This window comes from Muntiacus reevesi, chromosome 11 (genome assembly GCF_963930625.1).
Source record: "Muntiacus reevesi chromosome 11, mMunRee1.1, whole genome shotgun sequence".
NCBI classification, from domain to species: Eukaryota; Metazoa; Chordata; class Mammalia; order Artiodactyla; family Cervidae; genus Muntiacus; species Muntiacus reevesi.
Window position 1 is genome coordinate 81,671,128 of NC_089259.1, and position 22,427 is coordinate 81,693,554.

At 47.7% G+C, this 22,427-nt stretch overlaps 1 protein-coding gene across 2 annotated transcripts in view; it reads right to left on the bottom strand.

Annotated features, from left to right (window-relative positions):
• Positions 1–5,240: 5,240 nt before the first annotated feature.
• Positions 5,241–22,427, bottom strand: part of ANKRD10 (ankyrin repeat domain 10) — a 31,717-nt gene continuing 14,530 nt past the window's right edge. For both annotated transcript variants that reach the window (XM_065901775.1, XM_065901776.1), the window contains exons 4-6: positions 17,453–17,688; positions 9,913–10,002; positions 5,241–6,752 (exon numbers count right to left, since the gene is read on the bottom strand). In XM_065901775.1, the coding sequence (XP_065757847.1) occupies positions 6,286–6,752; positions 9,913–10,002; positions 17,453–17,688 (793 nt within the window). In that variant the 3' untranslated portion in view covers positions 5,241–6,285. The remainder of the gene's footprint in view (positions 6,753–9,912; positions 10,003–17,452; positions 17,689–22,427) is intronic.

Below are 22,427 nucleotides of genomic sequence, written 5' to 3' on the forward strand. Positions count from 1 at the left end.
GCAGCTTATGCTCTGGGACTGCTCCAGCCGCCCCCTGACCGGGGTCCGTGACTCCTCATCTTCTCATTTGATCACGTCTGACAGGCGCTTGAGATGAGTTCTTGTTTTGTCTCTTAAATTTGCATATCTTTATTCATTATGCAGACTGATCGGCTGAGCTGTCTCGTCACTTTGCGGGAGCACTCCTGAATTTGGCAGATATATTCTGTCGCACTCCATAAATAAGTTTCTGAGACGAGTTTGTGTGCTTCACATTCAGAAATTAAAGGGGGGCTTTAATTTCCAGGAGGGCTTGGGTGATGACTTGCATGCGGCAGCGTGTGTAACTCGGGCAAATCTACACTCCACCGAAGCTGTGTTTTCAGTTCTTTTTTTTACTGTATTCTAACTTCTTTGCTATGGGCAGCCTCTCTCAAGGTGAAGCAACTACTCCCTTTCCAGTTTCAAAACCAGCCTCAGATACTTAAAATAACCCCATTCCGGCTTTAAAAATCCCCACCCAGTCAAGGAGCCAACTTACTCAATCTCAAGTAATTTGAATCAGATGGAGAAATTAAAGGCAGACCCGACCGCGGTGAGCATCTGGGATAAATCAGAGATGGCCATTCCCGAAGGCTTTCCGGGGAGCACTGTTGGTTAATCAGGAGCAAGGCGCCCCGCGGCCCTCACGGAGGGTCTTGTTCTTGACTCTGTGATGCTAGAAGCAAAATTAAACTTGGCTCCGTCAGGTCCCAGACGTCCTATGAAATGCTAATTTCTCTGTCATCTCGTTCCCCGTTTCTCTGTGCCAGTTTTCAGCTTTTTCAGAGAGATCTCTCCTGTGACTTGGCTGTATACAATTTTTTCGTCAGACAGGTGAGCCCTCGCTATATTCAGGGAGGAAGGAGGGGCTTTCAGCCTCTTTCTAAGACGTCATTACCAGCGTCACTTAATTTTCAACCACAATCACTAACCGGGTACCTGCAGACGCCCTGGGCACAGACTGGCCTTGCTTATCTCCAGGGCCTCCTACGGTTTCCGCCAAATGACCCCCGACCCCCGACACCTCGGTTCCCAACCCCTCCCCTCCCCCACGAGCATCGCAGAATTTAACCCCGTCTTCCTCTTCGAGGTTAAGTGGGTCATGTACACCCAGAGCCTGGAGGTCCTGCATCCGCGGTCCCCTCCTGGGGCCTGTGCGAGCTGCCTGGGCTTCCCTGCTCCCACCTGCACCCTGGACGGGGATGTGTGTGTGTGTGTGTGTGTGTGTGTGTGCACGCCGGGGTGCATGCGCAGTCACAGCGGATCTGGGGCGCCTCCGGGTCAGCTCGGGGCCACGGTCCGGTCTAGTGTCTCCTCCCGGTCTGAGGGGCGTGGGCTTTGCTCACGTGTCCCGGGAGGGCACCCTCAGGCGGGCGTTAGGTGTCAGGTCCCCACGTGGTGGGCTTCCTGAGTGGTTCAGCGCTAAAGCATCTGCCTGCCAATGGAGGAAGCGCGGGCTTGATCCCTGGGTCGGGACGATCCCCTGGAGGAGGGCATGGCAACCCACTCCAGGATTCTTGCCTGGAGAATCCCACAGACGGAGGAGCCTGGCGGGCTACAGTCCGTGGGGTCGCAGAGTCAGGCACGACTGAAGCGACTTTAGCACACAGGCACTCCGGAGAGGATAAAGCACGTTCATCAAAGTGAGCGCTTCAGTTCACGTCCAGTAGAAACCATTCGGATAAATGAAGTTTGCAGCAACTCCTGTGACAGCCTTTCCTGCCTGACCCCCTGGGGGTGAGGGGGGTCGGCCTCCAGGCTTCCTGACTGTGACCCACTAACGCTCCATCCGCCGCCCCCCTGTGAGCACACCTCTCAGCCTGGTTTCCTGCGGCTCAGGGGGCCCCTCTCTCCTGCATCCCCTCCCTCTTCCTGCTGCTGCTCTCGGCTGGAGCCTGGGGGGCCGACTGCTGCCCCCCATCCTGGGAAGCCCCCGAGACACGCTGGGAGGGGTCAGGAAGGCCGCCATCCGTCAGGGGCCTCCCGGGTCCCGGTCAAAGGGGAGACTGGCTCACATCACCACCACGTGCGGCGTCTGCGCGTGGGGTCAAGGCAGAGACTCCACCTGGGACTGGGAACGGCTTGTCTGCGGGGCGGGCTGGCGGCTCGGAGGGCCTTTCCTGTTTCTGGAAGGTTGGTGGGGAACACAGGTGAGCAGGGCCTCCTGGGCTTGTCGGCCAGGGCCCGTGAGGGCGCAAATAGCCGGCTGCTTTAAGAGAAGAGAGGCAGGCAGAGAAGGTTCGGGAGGAGTGAGGAGTCAGCTGCACGTGCCGCAGCACGGCCTGGCCAGGCTCCCCCGGTCCCCCCGGCGGGGCGTGCTCTTGTCCTGTGTCCCGCCGCTGGGAGAAGCTGCTGCCTCCAACAAGGCTGAGGCTCCTCTGCCTCGCAAGCTGCGTGTGTCCCTGCAGCCAGCCTCCACCAGCCCGAGCCGGCGCGTCCCCTGAGGGGACCCCTCCCTCCACGTCAACCCCGGGAGTCCTGAGCTCTGCCGTCCTGAGACCCCGCTGCCCGCTGAAGGCCACGGGGCACGGGGCCATCGCTGGCACGTGGATCAGAGCTTTGTCCTCTTCCAGGACCTCGCCCTCATCTCCTACTGCAGCAGCGGCCACGGCTGGGATCCCAGCCCCGAGCGTCGCCGGCTCTGGGCAGACGGTTGGTCTCTGGGGGTGAAAGCTGCCCTGTGCTGTGGGGCCCTTCACGTCCCCTCCTTTTCCAGAGTTCCAAGCGCCGGGAATACAGAATCGTGTCATTGTTGTGAGCTGGAGAGTTAATGTTGTTTGATGTCTGGGCCCATGTTGTTTTGCTGGCAAAATCAGCTCAGGCTATTCTGGGTTATAGGAACTGTCAGGAAAGCCCTAAAGCAGGGCATGAGACGATTCTTTTAGCAGGGGGGGCGGGACCGGCTCGCTGAGGCTCTGCTGCGATTTTTGTAGCTGTTTCTGAAAACACTGGAGATGAATTCGCTGGTGACAGCGCTGTGGCGGTGGTCAGCGGTGAAACAGAAAAACCTAAATTTTTTCCAGCTTTCCAGCTGCACGGGAGTCTTGACGTTGAGGGAGGTGCCGGGGAGGGGGTGGTAGGTAGAAAGCCTGGGCAGTGGCCTTAGGATAACCCAGTCAAGTTGTTCTAATCTGATCTCTTATTTTATCCTTAGAACATTTTCATGTCTTTGTCTCAGATCTCCCTAAACAAACAAAAAACCCCACAACAGTGAAATGAAAAGGCGGCTGTCTCCTTCCTGCTCCCCCATCGCCCCCAGCCCTCCGGCCCTCCGGCGTTGCTGGGAGGGGGTGGACGTCCCTCCCGGCCCGAGGTCCAGTCCTCTCCTGCACGTGTGCGTGTCTCCACCAGCGGCTCGCAGGGTGGGTCTGCACCTTTAAACGTGCACGCACGCACCTGCGCTGTAGGCGCCACGCTGCACTGCGCCCTGCCGTCCAGGTCACGCCTTTCGGTCCCGCGACCCCCGGGAAGCCCCGGCTCGTGTCCACGGATGGCCATGCAGGGTCACGGTCCACGATCACAGTGGTCCGCGAGTCCAGCTGCCACGGCTGAACGCGTAGGTCGCCTCTGATTGTTCGCTCTTACGATGAACATCCTTGGATGTGTCGGGGTCGCAGTGTCTGAGACGGTCTGGGGCTTCTAGGGAGACGACCGCGGGGGCGAGGAGCCTGGGGGCCGCCCTCTCGCGCGCTCCCTCGCCCCGCCGTGGGCTCCCTGCGCGGAGGGCCTCGTTCCTCCCCTGCCGGCTCGGGCGCTGCGGCCTTAGCGGAAGTGACGGCCCCTTGGACTCCGCGGCCGGCGCCTCTGCCGCCCGACGGGTCACTGGAGCACACGCGGAGCGCCTTCTCCGGGCCGGGGTCCCCCCGGAAGCTCGGCTCTCTCACACCGCCTGGCCCACGCAGTCTCGCCCCCTCCGCAATCCCTCCCTCCCGGCCGAGGCTTCCCGGATCACCCCGGCCCTTCACTCTGCTCGTGGTTGCTGTCATCTCATCCCCCTCCCCGGGGCCCTTGCCTAGCCGCATACCCCACTTTTAAAGGCAAACTCCTAGGCGGCTTATGGTTTTGATGTTACTGTAAGTGCATTTCTTTATTTCATTTTCCAGCTGCTTGCCACTGGTATTTAACACAAGGGCCGATAAGGCTCTTCAGATCAAACACAGAATCAGTGACAGTTCGGCATGAACTTGATTTTGGTGAGTTAAGCAGAGGAAAATCTGAGCGCATTCCTGGTCAGTGTGAAAATGACGCCCACATTAAGAAATATATATTAATGAGAACATTTGTTTTCTTCTTAAAAGTCCTAATTTAGACATTTCCTCCACATCTATATTATTCTGAAGCCGATCCAAGGCAAAATAGAATTCCACTGTAACAATTCAGTGCCATGGCTTTGAACCACAATGTATCAATCACCCAGGGAAGTGAGGAGGCTGCCCAGGCAGAGCTTCTATGGAGCATTCTCACCCCCAAGAAACAGTCGAATTCTGTGCAATTCCAGGACAAAGCAGATGTCCTGATCTTCAGCAGATTCAGTTAATGCTTTCCAGTAACTGTCATTGGCGGTTCACCACGAAGTCTTTGAGATTCTCTAAGACACAGTCCGCAGAGGGAATGAGCAAATGGCATTAAGCTTCCCCTCTCTTGCAACTCGGCCATCCTGGTGACTTCAGGATCAGTCCCTTAAAACAGCTTCCGAGGCCACCTGGGCTCGGGCGTGATGACAGGTGCCCGCCCGGGAGAAGGAGGCAGTGACTCGGCACACAGTGACTTCTGGGACGCTTCCAGTGGCCCAGGGCGCTTTTTCATAAGGTAGAGAGGACTGAACGTTTTAAATGACACACCAGGTATGCCAGAATGGCTGTTCTGTTGCCACTTGTTAACGAAGATTTCTGTATTTAAGAGGCTTCCATGTATTAATACGTGCTGGCTCAAAGAAGCTGAGGAAGCTATGGCTGTGGTTCCTGGTGAAAAGACGCCTGCAGCGATAGTACTGTCAGCCGACAGCAATTGGTAACGCCCCACCCTCCTCCCGGGAGACCCAGTGTCTCCCAGGAGAGCCAGACGCAACGCAGGGACGAGCCGGAGGTGTAACAGGCTTCCCGCGGGCGAGCTCCAAGGGCAACCAGAAGGGAGTCACAGCTCACAGCAGACGCGAGCCAACCGTTCCTGCACAGGCCCCAGCGCCCCCACACGCGGGCAGGCACACCCAGAGACGCATCGAGTGTGAGAGTTTTTTATTCAATCTGTAAAGGACAGTTTAAAAACGAAATGTTAGTGACACTCAGAGAACATCGGTTTTGTTCATCTGACACATCTTCTATCTTCACCAATTTTTATTACAAAACTCAGAAAAGTAAAAATGCATGACAACAGTCGCACAGTGTAACCACTAGTTGCCTAAACAAAAGCTAATTTCTATAAAACCATAAACTTAATGCAGCTTTATTAAGAGAGATTCAAAATCCTCTCAAGTTAACTGGATACATATAGTGGTATATATTTTAAAGCAGAAAACCCCAAGAAACAAAAGCAAGGAAAAAAGAAAGTATAGGTCGAAAGAGTCGGTTAAATATGTTGACCTGACAGTCCCTACAAAGAGTAACTTCCACTGCATATAGAGGAAGCCGCTATCTGCGGTAAAAATCCTCAAGCCCGAGCAGGAAACTGGGTAAAAACGCGCCAGCTCGGCAACCGGGCCCGGGCCGCAGGCGCTGCCGTGAAGTCAGGGCGGCGAGCGCCACCGTTCCCGGAGGCACCGCGGCTGTCAGCCCACTGCGGCTTCCACAAGGAGCAGCTCCACCCGGCGGGCAGCGAGCTTTACAGCAAGAGGCTTTGAGAAAGACAAAGGCTCTTTTCTTCACACAAATCACTGCAAGAAATCTCTGTAAGGCTGTCCCTTGCATAGGCAGAGAGTTGTCTTCCGTCAAAAATGCTACAGGGAAGAGAAGCAAGCTCTTCAAAATGATGCCCACGCGCCAAGGGGCGGGTTTACCAGGCACCTCACTGTCTCCGATTCTTCATCAGATAAAATTTAATTCGACAGAAGGTAAAACAGCAATTAATGGTGACGTTAATCAAAAGGGAATATTGAGACTGGCAGCAGAAAACGCGAGTTCCAAAAGCGCGTCCTGAAAGAGGCCCCGGTCCCGGGAGACAGCGTGCGCTGGGCGAGCGCTGCCGGCACCCGCGCGAGGACTCGGCGGCCGCGGAGCGCGCGCTCCCGGAGAGCGCCGGCCGGCCGGGGCGCTGCGGGAGGCCGCGGCCCTAGGAGCCGTGGGACAGGTGCACGGCGCCCAGCACGGCGCTGTGGTAGCCCTGCTCCACCCTGACGGAGCTGGCGTGCTCCAGCACGCTGCTGAGCTCGGGGATGCTCTCGGCCGTGTCCCCGAAGCCGTGGTAGTGTCCGTACTGCAGGCTCTCCTCCGCCCAGGACGGCCTGCTGGCCACGCAGCTGCTCGGGCTCCCGTTGAGGTGCAGCGAGCCGCACGTCTCCGGGCTGACGCGCGCGCTCCTTTCCGGCTCCTCAGGCCCGGGAAGGCCGGGGGCGCCCTGGCTGCTCCCGAAAGGCGGCCCTGGGACCGGGCCAGTGCCGGCTCCGCTAAGTCCTGCCGGGCCCTGGCCACGCCTGCTCTCCATCCCACCGGGCTGGGCCGTGGAGCGGAAGTCCAAGTGTCCATTGGCGACACATCCATTTGTCAGTGTATTCGATACGGAGCTACTGTTTTTCATATCTGCATTAAGAAATACACCTGTCACCAAAATTCAGAACCAGAAGGGAGGAGAGACTATAAAACGCTTCCTTGCTGCTACTGTTTTACAGGATTTATTTAGCTTCTTTTCTTTACACAAACCAGTTTCTTTTGCAAGGCAAAAAAACTGTGCGTAAGTGATTTAAAAATAAAATGTAACCAGTTGCATTTGCCCGGTAAGATAGGAAACACTTAGAAATTTCACTAGTGTAGGGGAACCAAATGGAAAAAAACCAGCTGACAAATATGCCACGTGAAAAATACCAATAGCATTGAACTGTGCTCAGTTTAAGGCTAGGTTTGGAGAGAAGTTTTAAAAATCATGACCCTCGAAAAAGTCCGTCAGAAATGAACGTTTAAGTGTTCCCAACAAAGGGTTAAAAAAACAGAAAACTTCAAGATTTTTTTTTTTTTTTAAGAAAAAAAAAAGAAAAGCAAAGCAATTGATGAAGCGTGTGAATTAAGGAAGCTCCCAGGATGACGCTGACAGCGTCTCCAGAGCCCCTCACCGTGCCTCCTCCAAGGCGGGGGCGCCCACAGGAGTGGGAGCGGGGCTGTGGCTCCTTAGCAACACCCGGATCACACAGCGTTTCTGCAAGATGCCAGAGCAGCACGGGCAGACCGCAGAAGGCCACGAACCCCAAGGTCCCATGCGTGCAGTCCCGAGTCACGAGCACGTCCTGAAGTGTCCTCTGGGTTCAGCAATTACAGTGACTATGGTGTCCAAGGATCCACTGTCAAAACCCATGATCTGCATATACAGACATCCGTTAGGAAGGGATGTCTCATGGGAAAAAAAGTCAGTCACAAAACATTTGGCCACACGGGAACAGGCAATGACAAGGTATTTTTCTGTATAACAAAACTCGAGGATTAATTCACATTCACAGGAATTCACACCACAGTACAGAAACGAGCTAAGATCATGACTTGCTTGAGGATGTTAAATTCTACCCCAGTGTCCTGCACTACTAAGCAAGGCGTGGCACTAACTACAGAAGCACGGACCCTGTCACCTTCAGAGCGAGGACAGACTGCTGCGTGTCCCCCGGCCTCATCACAGCCCCCACGCGGCTGTCCCGCCCCCTGCATTCGCACTCAGTAGGTCTCTGTGTGTCCCGCAAGTTTCCCTGATGACGGAAAACCATGGCTCATTCAATGAACAGAAACATCTAAATGTGTCACTAATTTTCAATCTTCTGGCAGTTTAAGTGATAGTTTAAGAACTTCTATAAATTCTTCAGAAGACTGTGGATTATTTCTTTTCAAATTATATGACGCTTTTGTAATTTAGTTAAACTCAAGGCTGGAGAACAAGTCTTTCAAGAACCAAACATGAGGTAAAATTAAAAATAACACAAGCTATTCCCAGAGAAGTATTTATTTTTTCAAAAACCAGAAGCTTTCCCTGGGTAATAAAACTCATGGGTAGGATGGTGACCTTGATAGTTATTAAGACAACCATGCCACTACCAACAGAGATGGAAGTTGTATTTTCAGGGGACTGGGCCTCAGGAATCCGGGAATGTTCTCTGCGTGTGCACGGTTCTCTGCTGCCCAGTTAGAGTAAACTAGTTCCATTATGCAACCTCAAAACCAAGGTTAGCGGAACCTCACATCATTATGGAACATCTAGTAAAACTGAGCGTGACAATGGCAAGCATCCCAGAGACAGGCTGAGACTAATGCCGCTGGGCCAGACCTGCCTGCTGACAGCCTCCGGTGCCGCTGGCCTGGGACCCCGAAAACTGCTCATCTGCCTCCCAGGACTCAGCCCTCCCTGCTGTCTACCCACTGCAGGTAATCTCTAGCAATTTAATTTTGTTTATTGAAAGTGTTATAAATGAAATGATGAAAAATATGGAGAATGCTTACTTGATACCGGTTACATGGGATGAGCTGAGTTTAAATAATGGCCTGTTCAACGTCAGGTTCAAGTGTGGCATTAAATTTAACTTCAAAACCCAGGGAAATAAAATGTTTGAAGATCAAAGAATGATTACTTCTGTCTTTTTAAAAGTATGTAGGAACGGCATTTTTTCTTTAAAGCTGGCTTTGAGTTTTGTTCTTTATCTTTAGCCAAGATTTTTAAATGTATTTTTCAATCAGAACTTCTCTTGGAAAATCTACCCACTTCATTTAATTACCCGGCAAAATGGTGACTCTACCCGTAACAGTTCTGTAGCTTCTAAAAAGATGCACACATTTTCATTATATGAACAAATATGATTTTTTCATGTACCCCTGGGAAACAAAATGTATAATCTTTTATCTCAAGTAAAGAATATAGCATACAGACATAATAATAAAACTGTTAAAAAAAAAGTATCTATTTCCAAATGCATTAAAACATTAGGAGAATGGCTGAAATGTTTTCATGCTCATCTAAATAAAAGAATGATAGAAAAAAGCATTAACTAAATGGCTAAATGTTTACTCTAAATACTAACAGGAACAGAGCCCTTACCTTTTAAAAACCAAAAGTGACTATCAACTGTTTTAATATACTAAGGATTTTAGTGAAAAATGTGTTTTGTGCTGACACGGTCCTCAGCATTTTAGTAGATTTAGAGTGAATGTCACACAAACCAAAGCAACCAGGAGGGTTGAGTGGAAGATTCCACACTGGCCTGACTGGTTACAGGTCAAAACCGTGACATCAGCTAGTTCTCAGTGTTTATAGCCAGCCATTCCTTTCGCTGTTTATCCCTTTGAAACTACTAGCAATAGCTATTTGTTTGATAAATTCACCCCAAGGTCCTGTATCAGAAAATGAACAATGTTAAACTTCACTAAAATCAAACAAGGCACATTAAGCAAAAGCCTCAAATCAAAATAGAAAGATTGCACTTATATTTTTCATATCCATAAAATGCACCCAAACACTTAATTCTTGTATCTACAAACTTGTCCAAATCATAGCATAACATTCGTTAAAACGCTGGACAAAGTGCAAAAACTGTCTGAGCCAACTCATGTTAGAAATAACACGCATACTGGTTCTTGCAACGACAGGGGGTCTGCATTGCCGAAACAGTATAGATTTCTATTTCTTTTGGTCCAACGGAACCACCCTCCGGCAGTTTGGTGTCTTCGACCGTTGGACCGTGGCTGCGGCTAACGGGAAACTGTCCGCCCCCACCTGTGACAAGGTCCCTGTCCACGTGCATCTTGTCGGGGTCGTCTTCCGCCTCACCACTCGCAAGCGGCATGGACTCATCCGGACTGTGGGCTGCACAGAAAACAGACAAGTTTAGGTTCCTTGCACCTACACAGAGAACTTCAAGACAGATGCGTCTCACTCCTTGTTGTCAGAGCACTGGATGCTCCCAAACTGTCAAATGGCTTAATAATCTGTGGATTACCAATGACCTTGGCACACTACCAAGAAACTTACTTTCCCACAACAGAGAGTAATTTCTGAAATGTGCAGCTTTGATGAAATCATGGCAATTCAGACACCTACTTGAGATTTACTTGCTGGTGTAAATTCTCATTTAGGCTGGTATTTGGGCAACATAAAGCAGTTATGTAACTCGAAGTTACATAACTAGAAGTATTTCTAAATACTTTTAAAGATTCAGGACGCTCTGTTACACACACACACCCAAATGTTCCTTCGGTTTTCATAAAGAAATGATAATTCTTGAGTAACAGAAAAACATTACAATGATCCTCAAATTAAAAAATCAGTGATTTCACTAATAGAAAATAAAGTAAATCCCAAGATCAAGACAAGCTCATCCAATACGGGCTGAAAGCAGCTCTGGCCCTGTGCCCCAAGATGTGACGCAACTGGAAACATCCAGTAAGCTTCTGGGCTCCAGGACGTCAGGGGCCGAAGCTACGCACGCGCCTCAGGGCACGCCCACGCTCACATCGTGCAGAACAGCGAGTGTGCACACTTGGTACCCCGTCCTGCGGGGGTCACACACTCTGTGTAGAGACACCTCCTGCTAACCCGGGGGCCCCTACTTCTCAGGGGCAGCCACTGCCACGCTGCGCGTGGCTCTCCAGGCTTAAGAACCAGGCATTTTTACAGCATTGGATCTGAAAGATCACTTGCACATCTTGCCTATATTCATTTACCATGAAATGAACATATTCCAACAACTAAATTCAAAAGCATCCTTAAAGCTGAGGAACAGCTCCCTGAATGGCTGGACCACCAACAGCTCACCCACCACCCAGCTCCCCACCGCTGCCTGGGTGGGGGTCCTTTTCCATCATGAACACCGTAATTAACTACCATCCCTATAAACGCACTTTTGCATACACTTCTGCTTCTTCACCAAGATAAACTAGAATGGTTTCTGGGTCACAGGATATATACAACAAGTAAGTAAAAACATTCAGTGCTTTTTCTTACAAATAAACATTTAAAAACAGAAAGACTTGAACTTTGCAGCTTCAACTACTCCTAGAGGCACATGAATCATTTCAATATCGGAATGAACGTTATCAGTTTCAGGGTATCCCCAAACTGCTGAGTTTTAGACGACAGTCTTAATGAGAGAAACACAAATTCTCGATGATTAGTATGCGGAAGAAACCAACAGAATGGTGTGACGTGTGCCGATAAGAAAAAACAGAAATCTGCACAGACACGAGGCCACAGACACCCGAGAAACAGAAGTGCTTTAAAACCAGACGCAACAAACTGAGGACCTCAATGGTTTTTAGAGCTTTTCTTAATCCTCCACAGGCCCCACTGAGGTCAGTGATAGGCTAGGTTCCAGCTTCACTATCAAACAAGGTACTTTCAAGAAATCAGTGGTAGACAGGCCATCTTTTCTTGAAGAAAAAAAAAAAATAAAAGAGTGGGGGTGGTTGGGGGAGGGAAGTTCAGGTAGCAGCTGACAAAACCCTCCCAAACTCTGATTCTGTCTCCGCAGTGACGCAGGACCCATGGCTGATAAGCCAGACCAGGCAGTTGACTGGGAAGCAGTGTGGGCTACTGGGCAAAGCTACAGATGGCCTCGAGTGAAAGCTCAGACCTCACTGGGGACACAGCACAGCTTGACGTGGCCATTCTCCCGATGCCTGGCTTTGTTCTGGAACTCAGGGTCAGTGCTCCTCAGGGAAAGGGACATCTAGGTTTCAGCTGCAACTTCAGATATCTGAAAGCAGGTTTTAAAAAGAAAAGCGGACAGGTACCACACGCGGACCCCCTCCTCCCCAAAAAGCACGACAGAACAACGTCACAAAAGCAGGTAATCTTCACGCCCCAAGCCCAGTGCCTGGAGTGTCTATTAGTGAACGAAGCCCTCTGTAGCCAGAAAGGGGACAGGCAGAGAGCAGGCAACACCATCAAGAACAGGTAATCGAGACTGGCAACGAAATGAATCAGGACAGGATGGAAGACCCGCCACTAGTGGGCCAGAAGAGCTGGCGGCGGAGGGAGCCAGAGGACATTCAGAGGAAAAATGCATATAGAAAGGAGCAAGACCCAGCGCCACTTTAAAGCAGAAGCTGACCCCTTAACTAGACAGCTACGCGGGGCACCAGGGTGCTCCTCCCAAGGCTCTCCTTTTGGGTGCGTCTTGTTAACGCAGTTTCTCACCAGCAGAGCAGGATAAAAATGTAACAGTGAGACAGACTAAAGGCTTTCAGATTTTAAGTAAAGAAAATCTACTACACGTGGGAGGCATACATGCAAACGTGGACAGCCTAGAATTACTTTCTCCACAGGCATCCTTTGTGAGGCGCTTTCCCCATGAAGGATCTATCTACCAGGATATGCAACCACTTGCCTGCTACCCTAGTTACCTAGAACCCCTGGTAATGCATCTTACACCCATGTCTCCGTGTCTTTCTTCCCAGCACCTGGAATTAGGAAGGGCTCAGACAGTGCCCAGGGAGCACAGAGGGTGTCACCACTTACCTTTTAAAACTGCATTAAAAGTCACGACATTAAACCCAGCCTTGCAGCATTGGAAGAACACGGATCTGGACTTGACTCCCCTCTCCCACACATCGCTACCGCCATCACCAACGCAGCTACTGCAACGCCTCATGCTGCCATCTGAGAAAGGTGTCTTGTAGACACTTCAGAAAAAAAGACTTTCTTCCAAAATGTTTGATTCTGTGTTTTAGAAAAGAAGTATTTCCCTATCTTCCTACTCCAGTTAAAAGGAAAAGTGACCAAACACTTGTTAAGTGTCCTTAGCCTTTGACTTCCAAAGCACTTATCTGTTGACATGACTCTGATACATGTCAGACAAAGCATACTTATGACAGAACATCCCCTAGGATCGCCTCAGAATAAACCTGGTTTTCTTCTCTCAGAGGTAGTCAGGACCAGGTGTGACCACTGCCCAAGAAGCCTCCTGTTGTTGACGCTGGGGCTAGGTAAGATGTTCCATTCATGAAGGTGCCCTGGGGCGGCATGGAAACCTGCCCCTGAATCTTCATATAAACCAGAGAGCTGAATAAACTAAAGTCAGGTACCAGAGTGAATCTAAAACTACAAAACTATTCCTGATCAAGGACGTAAGAAAACATCGGGAAAACCTCCCTTAGCTTTCAAAGACAGGGGTCTGCAGCACCACAGCCCTTGTACCGCCAAGGAAGCTTCCCTCTGTGCTGGCTGGGCCAGCTCGGGGAGATGTGCCCGAAATCCTGATGCAGGACGTGTACTTACAAAGGTACCCAGGGCTTATGAAAAACACCGCATCAGGCTTCTCTTAAAGGCAGAGAAATCTCAGTAGGCAAGACCCAGTCCACACTGTCCTGTACTTGATGTCAAGCGCTTCAGTTAGCTCACGGGGCGTCATCCTCTAGACACCACCTGGCGCGCACGCACTGCCAGGCACGTCCCCGTGTGGAGCCCAGGGAAGCCTGGGGTCAGAGTTGTGACCTCCTGCCTTCTGTGCCTCTTGAAGGCAAGTGCTAAAAGCTGAGCCACACCCCTCCGGCCTCCCCACTGATGAAACCCCATTCCCCAAGAAAGGAACGGCTTCCCTCCGTTACTAACTAGACTGTCCTCTCCTCCTACACAGCACATTTTACCCAGCTCCCTTTAAAGGAAAGGCCCCGTCAGAACCTGAACACTACAAAAGGCCGGCAGGAGGCGGTCCTTTCTACCAGCGGCCTCTCCTGGGGCTCCCACCACAGCCCCAACTGCGGCAGAGGGGGGTGAGGGGGGAGTTTAAGAGGGCAGGTGAACCAAGGTGCCAACTACAGAGGAGTGACTGCTGCGGAAACACTGAGGGATCTGGGGTTCTGTTACTAGAAGATGGTGGGGAAGGTGCGCGTGACACAGAGGACCCGCTCCTGGCCGACGCGTGCCGCAGCCACCATACGCGCGGAAGGCAGACGGACGGGCCTGTTGAGCTCTGCTGAGCTCAAGACTAACCCAAAAAGGGCTGGGCTTTTAAATGTAATTCATTCAGGTTATATATATATATAAAACACTGTGTCTTTGGAGATTAGAATCATCTTTTGTTAACTGGAACACAATTACAAACGTTTGGTCAAATTTTAAAAAGCAAATACAGCCATTTACTGCAAGTTGGAGAACACTAAGGACACATCAAAGGTTAAAGTCTTTTGCGGTCAGATACATGGACCTAAACTAGAAGGAACTACATTACAAACGTGATTTCTGGAGAAGGAAATGGCAACCCACTCCAGCATTCCTGCCTGGGAAACCCCATGGACAGAGGAGCCTGGCGGGCTAGTCCATGGGGCCGCAGAGGTGGACAGGCTTGGTGACTGAGCATGATCACTCAGCTATCTCAAGTCACATCCATCCTCCTTTCTCCTTGTCTTTTTAAGCCTGGTCATCCATGAACAATTAAGAACAGAAGGTGGAGAGTCTTTGTTATTTCATCCTCAGGAATGTGGGCTGAGCAACTTCCTATGACTGATTTTAAGCAGTCAACCTGTATTTTTCCTAAACAGTGTTTTTCAATACCTAACATGTTATACATGAGATGCTAAGCTCAGTAACATACTTATTAAAACAAAAACCATGAAGTCAACTTAACATCTGAGACTGACCTGGCACCACCACAGCCTCCCGGGGACGGCAACTGTTCACCCAAATAAAACCAGGTGCCTGGGTCAGGCTGTCACTCACCGCCTCTCCCCAGTCAGGGCTCTGGAGCTGCACGCAAAGTACTAAAGATTAAAAACAAGAGGAAGCTTCTCTCATGGGTGGGAGTGGCATTTTTCTCTATCCTGGATCATTAATAATTTGGACAAGTTTCCAAGGAGTACACTAGTGAACAATTGTACTGTTACTCCTATAAGCTAGAATGCTAACAGACCTAACACATTTTATTCAATAGCCACAGCTGAAGTCCTGAGGCCCACCTGTCATTCTATCCTGAGCAAATGGTTGGTCAACATGGAAGGGACAGAAAAAAACCCCAAACCTAGCTATTATGAACTGCTTTTTCCTTGCATTGTCCTAAATGAACCAAATCTCCCACACCAGGGAAAATATTACCCTGAAATACTTTTCATCAGTATCAACCTTGGATTTTAACTCACCTCCTGACCAGGGTGCATGCTGACCCTGGTGTGAACGACTGCAAAGGCATCTTAAAGTACCCATGTCTGCTGGACAACGTGCTTTCAAAGGACAGTTTGTATTTGAGCCATACAAATATCAGTGCCTTAAATTCTTTTACATCATATGGTTTTCAAAGGAAAAACCACTCCAATTACCTTAAAATATTTAAAAACAATTTATTAAGGAAGAGATCCTGCTCTCTATGGATTGGAGTAGGTAACTTTCACAATCGTGACACCAATCTTAAGAGTCAATTTCACAGGACACACCCATCTTTTAAGAGTTGGCTTAGCCAGAAAAATCTCTGGAATTAATAGCTTTTGGGTATACTCCACACTAAAAACATCAGTATGTGTAATTTATTAAATTCTAGGAATACAGAACAGACTAAATTTATTGATAAGGTCCAAGTTATGTATTTATGTAGTCAAAATACTTCAGGCATGTTTTTAAAAAGGTAAAAGAGATTTAACGCCCAGCCTTAGGTGTGTGTAACCACCTGTGAACTCAAACGCCAGGTTCCAACCTCATTTTCTTAACTGGCTTACTTGAGCTGACTGCTAGGAATGGGGCAGTAAGGGAAAGTTGTACCTTGAGCTGAACGTGCAGAACATGAATCTCTAACCCAGCTGACCAAGAGGAATCCTTGTCTGGAAGAGGAAAATAAAATCCCCTAACACCTGTATAATTCTTCAAACCCAATTTGTGAGGCAACAGGGTCTAGGATGTAAATTCTTAAGTTTCCAGGAACCCTTGGAAAGGCTCTTCCGGACGCTTCAATAATGAGATACTGGCCAATGCAACTGAACTTGAAACCTGAAGAGACTAGTTTAAAACTCTTTAGGTACATTTGAATCGTCATAGAATGTTAAGTGGTATCTCTTTTAAAAAGCTGAACAGAATTTAAGATTTATCCTGTATGCTATCCTGTATCCTGACATGGACACGTGTGTGATTCCTGCACCAGGGCAGAGTGAAACTAACGATACCATTCCAAAACATGAACCCGGCATTAAATAAAACAGGGAATAGTTTTTGAAGTTTAGACGTATCTTCATGTTCTGGGTATGACTTTTACATCTTTCTAAAAATTAGGCCCGTAATTTATACAAGTTATGAATTTTAGAAACTATTAAGGTCATATATTCATTTCTATGGAAAAGTTGCATAATCACAACTTTTCACAGGGCCAACATCTTAAGTGTTGTGAAGGAGATGATTCACTTCTTATTGACTCTGGGAGAAACGCTTCTGCCTGGATACGTGCCAGATACACTTGAGAGGCACGGCGCTGGGAAGGCCAGGCGGACACATCAAACGTAAAGGCACGGGCCACTCAGCCTATACTTCTTTAAGCCAAAGGGCATGATTGTGTACTTGTCCTTTATTGGCAAATCTCCTCTGAGCACGTGATTTCAGAGATCCCTTTCACAGTCACCTCCAAACTCCCCTTTCCATGTAAGTTTGCTAAACATTCCTGCCAAGCTACTACTGTCTTCTGATTATATATATTAACTTTTTCCCCCTAAATGAAAGGGGAGCCTCAAAGAGTGACCAGCTGACTCTGTTTATTTACACGTCCTGAAACCATCTAGAGATAAAAAGCTGGAAGGACCGACTGAGACAACTTACCTTGGAGACTGAGCCCCTCAGTGTGGAAGCGGCACGCCAGGCCCTGCTGTGACAGACGCCACACCGGGGTGTTGAGGCCAGCTGAGGCCACGCAGCAGTGCAAGCGCAAACACCTACCTTCCCCGATGTGAAACTGTATTTTACTATCAGACCAACAATTGTTGTAAGTCCAGGAAAATTCACAGCAAAAAAAAATGAGGCACAGGGGCAGATTTTTTTAATAGTTATATTTCAAACAGGTACAACAAATGAGAAGACTCTAATTCATGGCAGGTAAACCTGGGTGTGCAGAAAGTTACACACACACATTTACACTTGGGCGGTAACTGCCCTCTCACATCCTCCCCTCTCGTTAAATGGCCAATCTTCCAAGAAGCAACACAGGAAAACCTCCTCCATCACTGCACCAGAGTCCTCCGGGCACATACCCTTAGTGAGGGAGTCATCTCCAAGGCGCGCTCAGCAGTAAAAGAGAAAACACGTTAGAGGAGGAGACAGGTCTGCTCGCCCACCCACAACGCGGTCTCACCTGCGGTTCTAGCTTTCTTCACTCCAAAGGGTTCCGCATCTTCCAAGCATCTCTTGCGGTTTGTTCCCACACTAACGTGATTGGGAAATACACTCAGATGACCTCCGTTTAAGGTGCCATTGTGACAGAAACGAGTCAGATGACAATTCTGGAGGTTCAAGAGAAACTGGGTACACTCTTGGAAACCCTGGGTTTGAGCAATGTCTGCTGCCGTCAGGCCACTGGCATTTCTCAGGCTGTACGACACAAAAACACTGGATTACGTCCCGCCAGCACGCGCGTCGGGTCTCTGCTCCTGCGCACTGACTGACTATCTGAAGGTGACATGAAAGGGCATACAGATTTACAGCAAGTCTTCAGTAAAGAAGGGGCTGCTCTTCCTATCTCCGTAACTAACTTCTCTCTCACGCACATTTGATTACTAAACAAGATTTGGGAGACAGTAATTTAAAAATCAACATACTAAACTTAAAAAAATAAAAGGCATCTTCCTATTTAACGTCTCAAAATCATGTTTTATGTTAGTCTGAAGAATGAAAATTTATGCTAACTTCAGACTTAACCTGAAACTGAATTCTATATTATCTGCACTTAATAATTCATTCCTTTAGCTCCAATAAAATCATAACAAACAAACATTTACTGAATTGTCCATGGCATTCATAACAATTGACTTCCTAAAAGCAAAGACAAGTGGCTTAATGACAAGCCAGAATTTGTGCTGACATGTGACACCATAAGTGGAAGTTTAGACGGATGCCCTGAAATTGATTTATTGTCAGCCTGGAGATCTGAAAAGCTGAGTTTTTTGAGATTTCGATATTTTGGCCATAGGAAAACTTGCAGGAGTTTAGATTTTGGCATTTGAAAGCATGTGAGTGGATGTCTTCTTCTAATACTGTCTTAGGAGCTCATCCCTGAGGCCAAGTCCTACCACCAAGAATCAACATCACTCTGTGGTTCATCCCACTGACAAGCACAGGCCTGATGTCTCTGCACCAGCTAAGATTCAGACTAGTCAGGAGGGGTGGCAGAGTATAAATGAAGGCTCTGAGTAAGATGGAAAGAACCCGTTGAAACTGTAAGTCTTAATTAGGAAACAATAAAAATCGAGGGAACAAAAGCAACTCCACTATGAAGTTCCCCTGGAAGACAAGAAAATACACTGCTCTGTGAAATGAATCAGTAGCAAATCAGGCTGTCAGCTGCAGGCTGATACAGAAACTGGAGAAGCCGAGGAAGCACCCACACCTCACGGCAGACGGCTCAGCTCTGACCAAACACAGGCCTCGCCTTGTGTCGAAAGAACAATGCACGGCCCTGGACGCTTGTTTCCTAGATTAACATGTTAATGGGGGGGGGGGGGTTGGAAACCATTTCAGAGAGAAAACTACAGAATCAGGGACAAATAAGGATCTTCCATTTTAAAGATAACGATAAGCCCCGTATTCCTAGTTCCAGCCATAATACTCAAGACAGTCCAAATTCAGGAATGAAACATCCATACGCTTTTGGACAATCATTAGATATGTTTCCATGTTTAAAAGCACGAAAAAAAGAAATGATTTATACCGTTTGAAGAAAGGAAAAAGCCTGAACTCAATTTGGTCAGATATAAATGAGACAAGACTTGAGAATCCCCCAAACCAACGATATTTTCTTAAAAATGAGAGGCAATGCATGTAGGACTACTGGGAACTAAAACTGACATTTGCTTCGTGGCTGTGATTTCTGATAAATATTACTCTAAAATTTCATAGTGTTTTAATTTTGACATATAAAGAAAGGAAATACCAAAATTTTGGCAGAGTTAATTACATTAGTTATCTGCATATAAAATAATCATAAACTTGATTTTTAGTATCAGCATGCTATAGAAATTTAACACTCAAGTAACTAAGACTGGATAATTTTTTTAAAGGGTGTATATCCTTTTCAGAAGATACCATGAGTGAATGGTCCAAAAAGGTCTACTCTATCAAGAATGTGAACAGAGTAAGTTGCCACAACTAAAAAAAAAAAATTTAACTCAACAAAATTTGAAAAGATGAAGACCTAGAATAAGCAGAGATTATAAAATGATTTCTATAGACATAAATATGAACTTGCTCTCCAAAATCAAATGCAGAAACGAGAAATCGTTGCTTAAAATGAGGACACACAAAGTTGTCAGCAAAAGTTACTCCTCCAGAGGATGATAAAATAAAGAACAGCACACAGACTTTTAAAATGGCATTTACACCATAAATGCCAGTTCACCGAAGAAAGTTGAGATGCTCAGGGAGCATGCCAACTTTTTAAAGTCATTGAAAACAAAGCTATCCAAATTACATTCAGTTCCTTCACTCCTAAGCAGCCCCGAGTCTGAGTTGGAATAGGAAGTTTACTGCTCTTCCAAGGAAATACAAAGAAACACAGCAAGTAAGGCCGGCATCTAGAGACCACGGAGCCTGTGTCTGAGGGGGCGCAGCTGAGGGGACACGGGCAGGGTCTCTGCCACCACGGGGGTTCCAACACTAGCACGTCACTCGGCTTGGCTGGAGCCCACCAAATTTCCAGGTGGGGTGACCTAGTACCTTCACAACTCCAAAGAACAGTCACCAGAGTCAACTCATGCTACGTGCCCCCATGTGTGGACCAAGAAAGAAAGAGCAATCATAAGCCAAGCTGAACTTCAACTGACTCCTCAAATAACTCTGGGGGGTTGAAGAGTGATCCACAAGGGAGTTCCAAACATTTCAGAAGACATACAGACAGACATCAGAACCTGGGACACGGCAGCTGTGGAAGAACTACTGGAATCATCATGTCGGCATTATCTGTGCAGTATTATTAGAAATGGGGACATATAGTATCCTTTCTCCACTTCTGGTGAAACTACGGAAGACTTCAACTACGTGATCTCTCTGTTCCTAAGGACTGAATGCAACGTCCAGTTTAATAGTGCTCGTGTTCCTCTAAAGCAAAAAGATCTGTGAATACCTGACCCCGTAGAGGACAGCAAACCTCCCTTTCCCTCTCCGACCTCCCAGTGCCTTCCTCCCGTGCGACTTTCCTACGTGCCCACACTCACGCCTCCTTTCTCCACCTAGTTTAACACACTCCTCTGCTCCGCTCACACTTGAAACCTGCTCTACTGGCCGTGCAATTGTATGGTGCACAAAAAGTGGGTGGGAAGGAATGGATGGGGCCACCGATTCAGGGGGCATGCGCTTTTTCTGTAAAGGGCTGGTCAAGCTTTCCAGGCCGGATTCCACGCTCTCGCTGTCGCCTGAAAGCAGCCTGAGATAGGTGAGCAATACACTGCTGGCTATGTTCTAATAAACCTTTAGCTACAGGCACTGGAATCTGAGTTTCATATATTTTTACATATTGTGAAATTATTCTTTTCATTTCCACTCAACCATTTAAAAAATGTAAAAACCACTCTTCATTTATGGGCCATATAGAAACAAACAGTGGGCTGGACCAGCTGAGTAACATCTAACCAACAGATGGTATCAGTAACTAGTCTTCTGCTGTTTTAAAATTCTGTGCAGCTGATACACAAGGTTAATTTCTGTTGTACAGCAAAGCAACTCAGCTCTGTATACATTCTTTTTCACATTCTCTCCATTATGGTCTGTCATAACTGAACTTATGATACTGCAGTTTCTTGTGCTGCAGTGGGGCCTTGCTGTCTACCCATCCTGGATCTAAGAGCTTACACCAGCCAACCCGAAACGCCAGTCCTTGCCTTCCCCGCCCCTCTTACCCTCGGCACCGGGTCTGTTCTCTCTGTGAATCTGTTTCTGTTCTGTAGACAAGTTCACCTGTGTCCTATTTTAGGTTCCACATATAAGTGATGGCGTTTATGGTATGTGTCTCTCTCTGACTAGTCCTCTAACCCTTACTAAGAGATGTCTACTGGTTCCTGAAAAATGTCTCTCTGGTAATTCTGCACACTATTCAATTCAAACAAAATCGAACTTTTTAAAAAGGCTGCCAAATCTGTTACACCACAATGTCAAATACCAAGAAAAATATCTAAAGGTAAACTTCAGAAGAATGTAAAAATAAAAGGCTCTGAGAAAGCTCGCAGAAGTAATACAATCATTCCTATTTCATTTGAGTGTTTTCAGTTGAAACATCAGAGTGTCTCACAACTGAATCAGGCAAAGTGCTTAATGTGAAGAGGGTGAAACTGCCTTTATAGGTCTGAATCCTCAAACCACCTCTTTATACTTCCTAAGTAAAGGGTTTTCAAGTGTACTCCACAGAGGCTGAAAATCATGCTGGTTTTTTGCTAAAGACTAGAATAAATAATAATTAAGTAGGGTAGTTCCCAAGACAATTTAACAAAACAGGCTCAGGTCTTTAAATTCATTTTTTAATATACACTTTCTTGAGCATGTTTCAATTTTGACATTTTAAGAGTTGAAACAGTTGCCCTGGTTATAATGTATCCTCAATTTATGAAGCCTTCAAATTCTAGTGTTCCAAGTGTAAGCAGATTTTAAACCTAGTGATTTTGCTAAAAATCCAATGGGAGCTGGAACATGAATGTGACTTAGGATTTACAGGCTCTAGGAAAATTTTACATTCGAATGTGGTCTCTCGTTCTGTTACAGTTCTTTTTAAACAGTCAGGTCTTAACTCTTCAATCCTGAGGTATTCACTACACTTCTACTAACCATGCCTACCAACCCCACGAGAGCCTGCTGAAGACAGTTAGTCTGGACTGCAGCCCGCATACACCAGTCCAAAGGGAAATTCACAGTATCTGGCAGATACTGTGCAAAATTACTCTAAAGAACTGTGCTCTGCATGAAAGCTGGGGTAGTAATGAAAGTGTATACGTTATGTTTAGATTAAACCATTAAACATACACACCAATTTAATGTCTTTGGTTGATTGTACTTGGGCAAACAGACTAAACCTGATCTAAAATTTACCTCTGCCCTTTTCTGAAAGCAAAAAGCCACGCATGGGATGT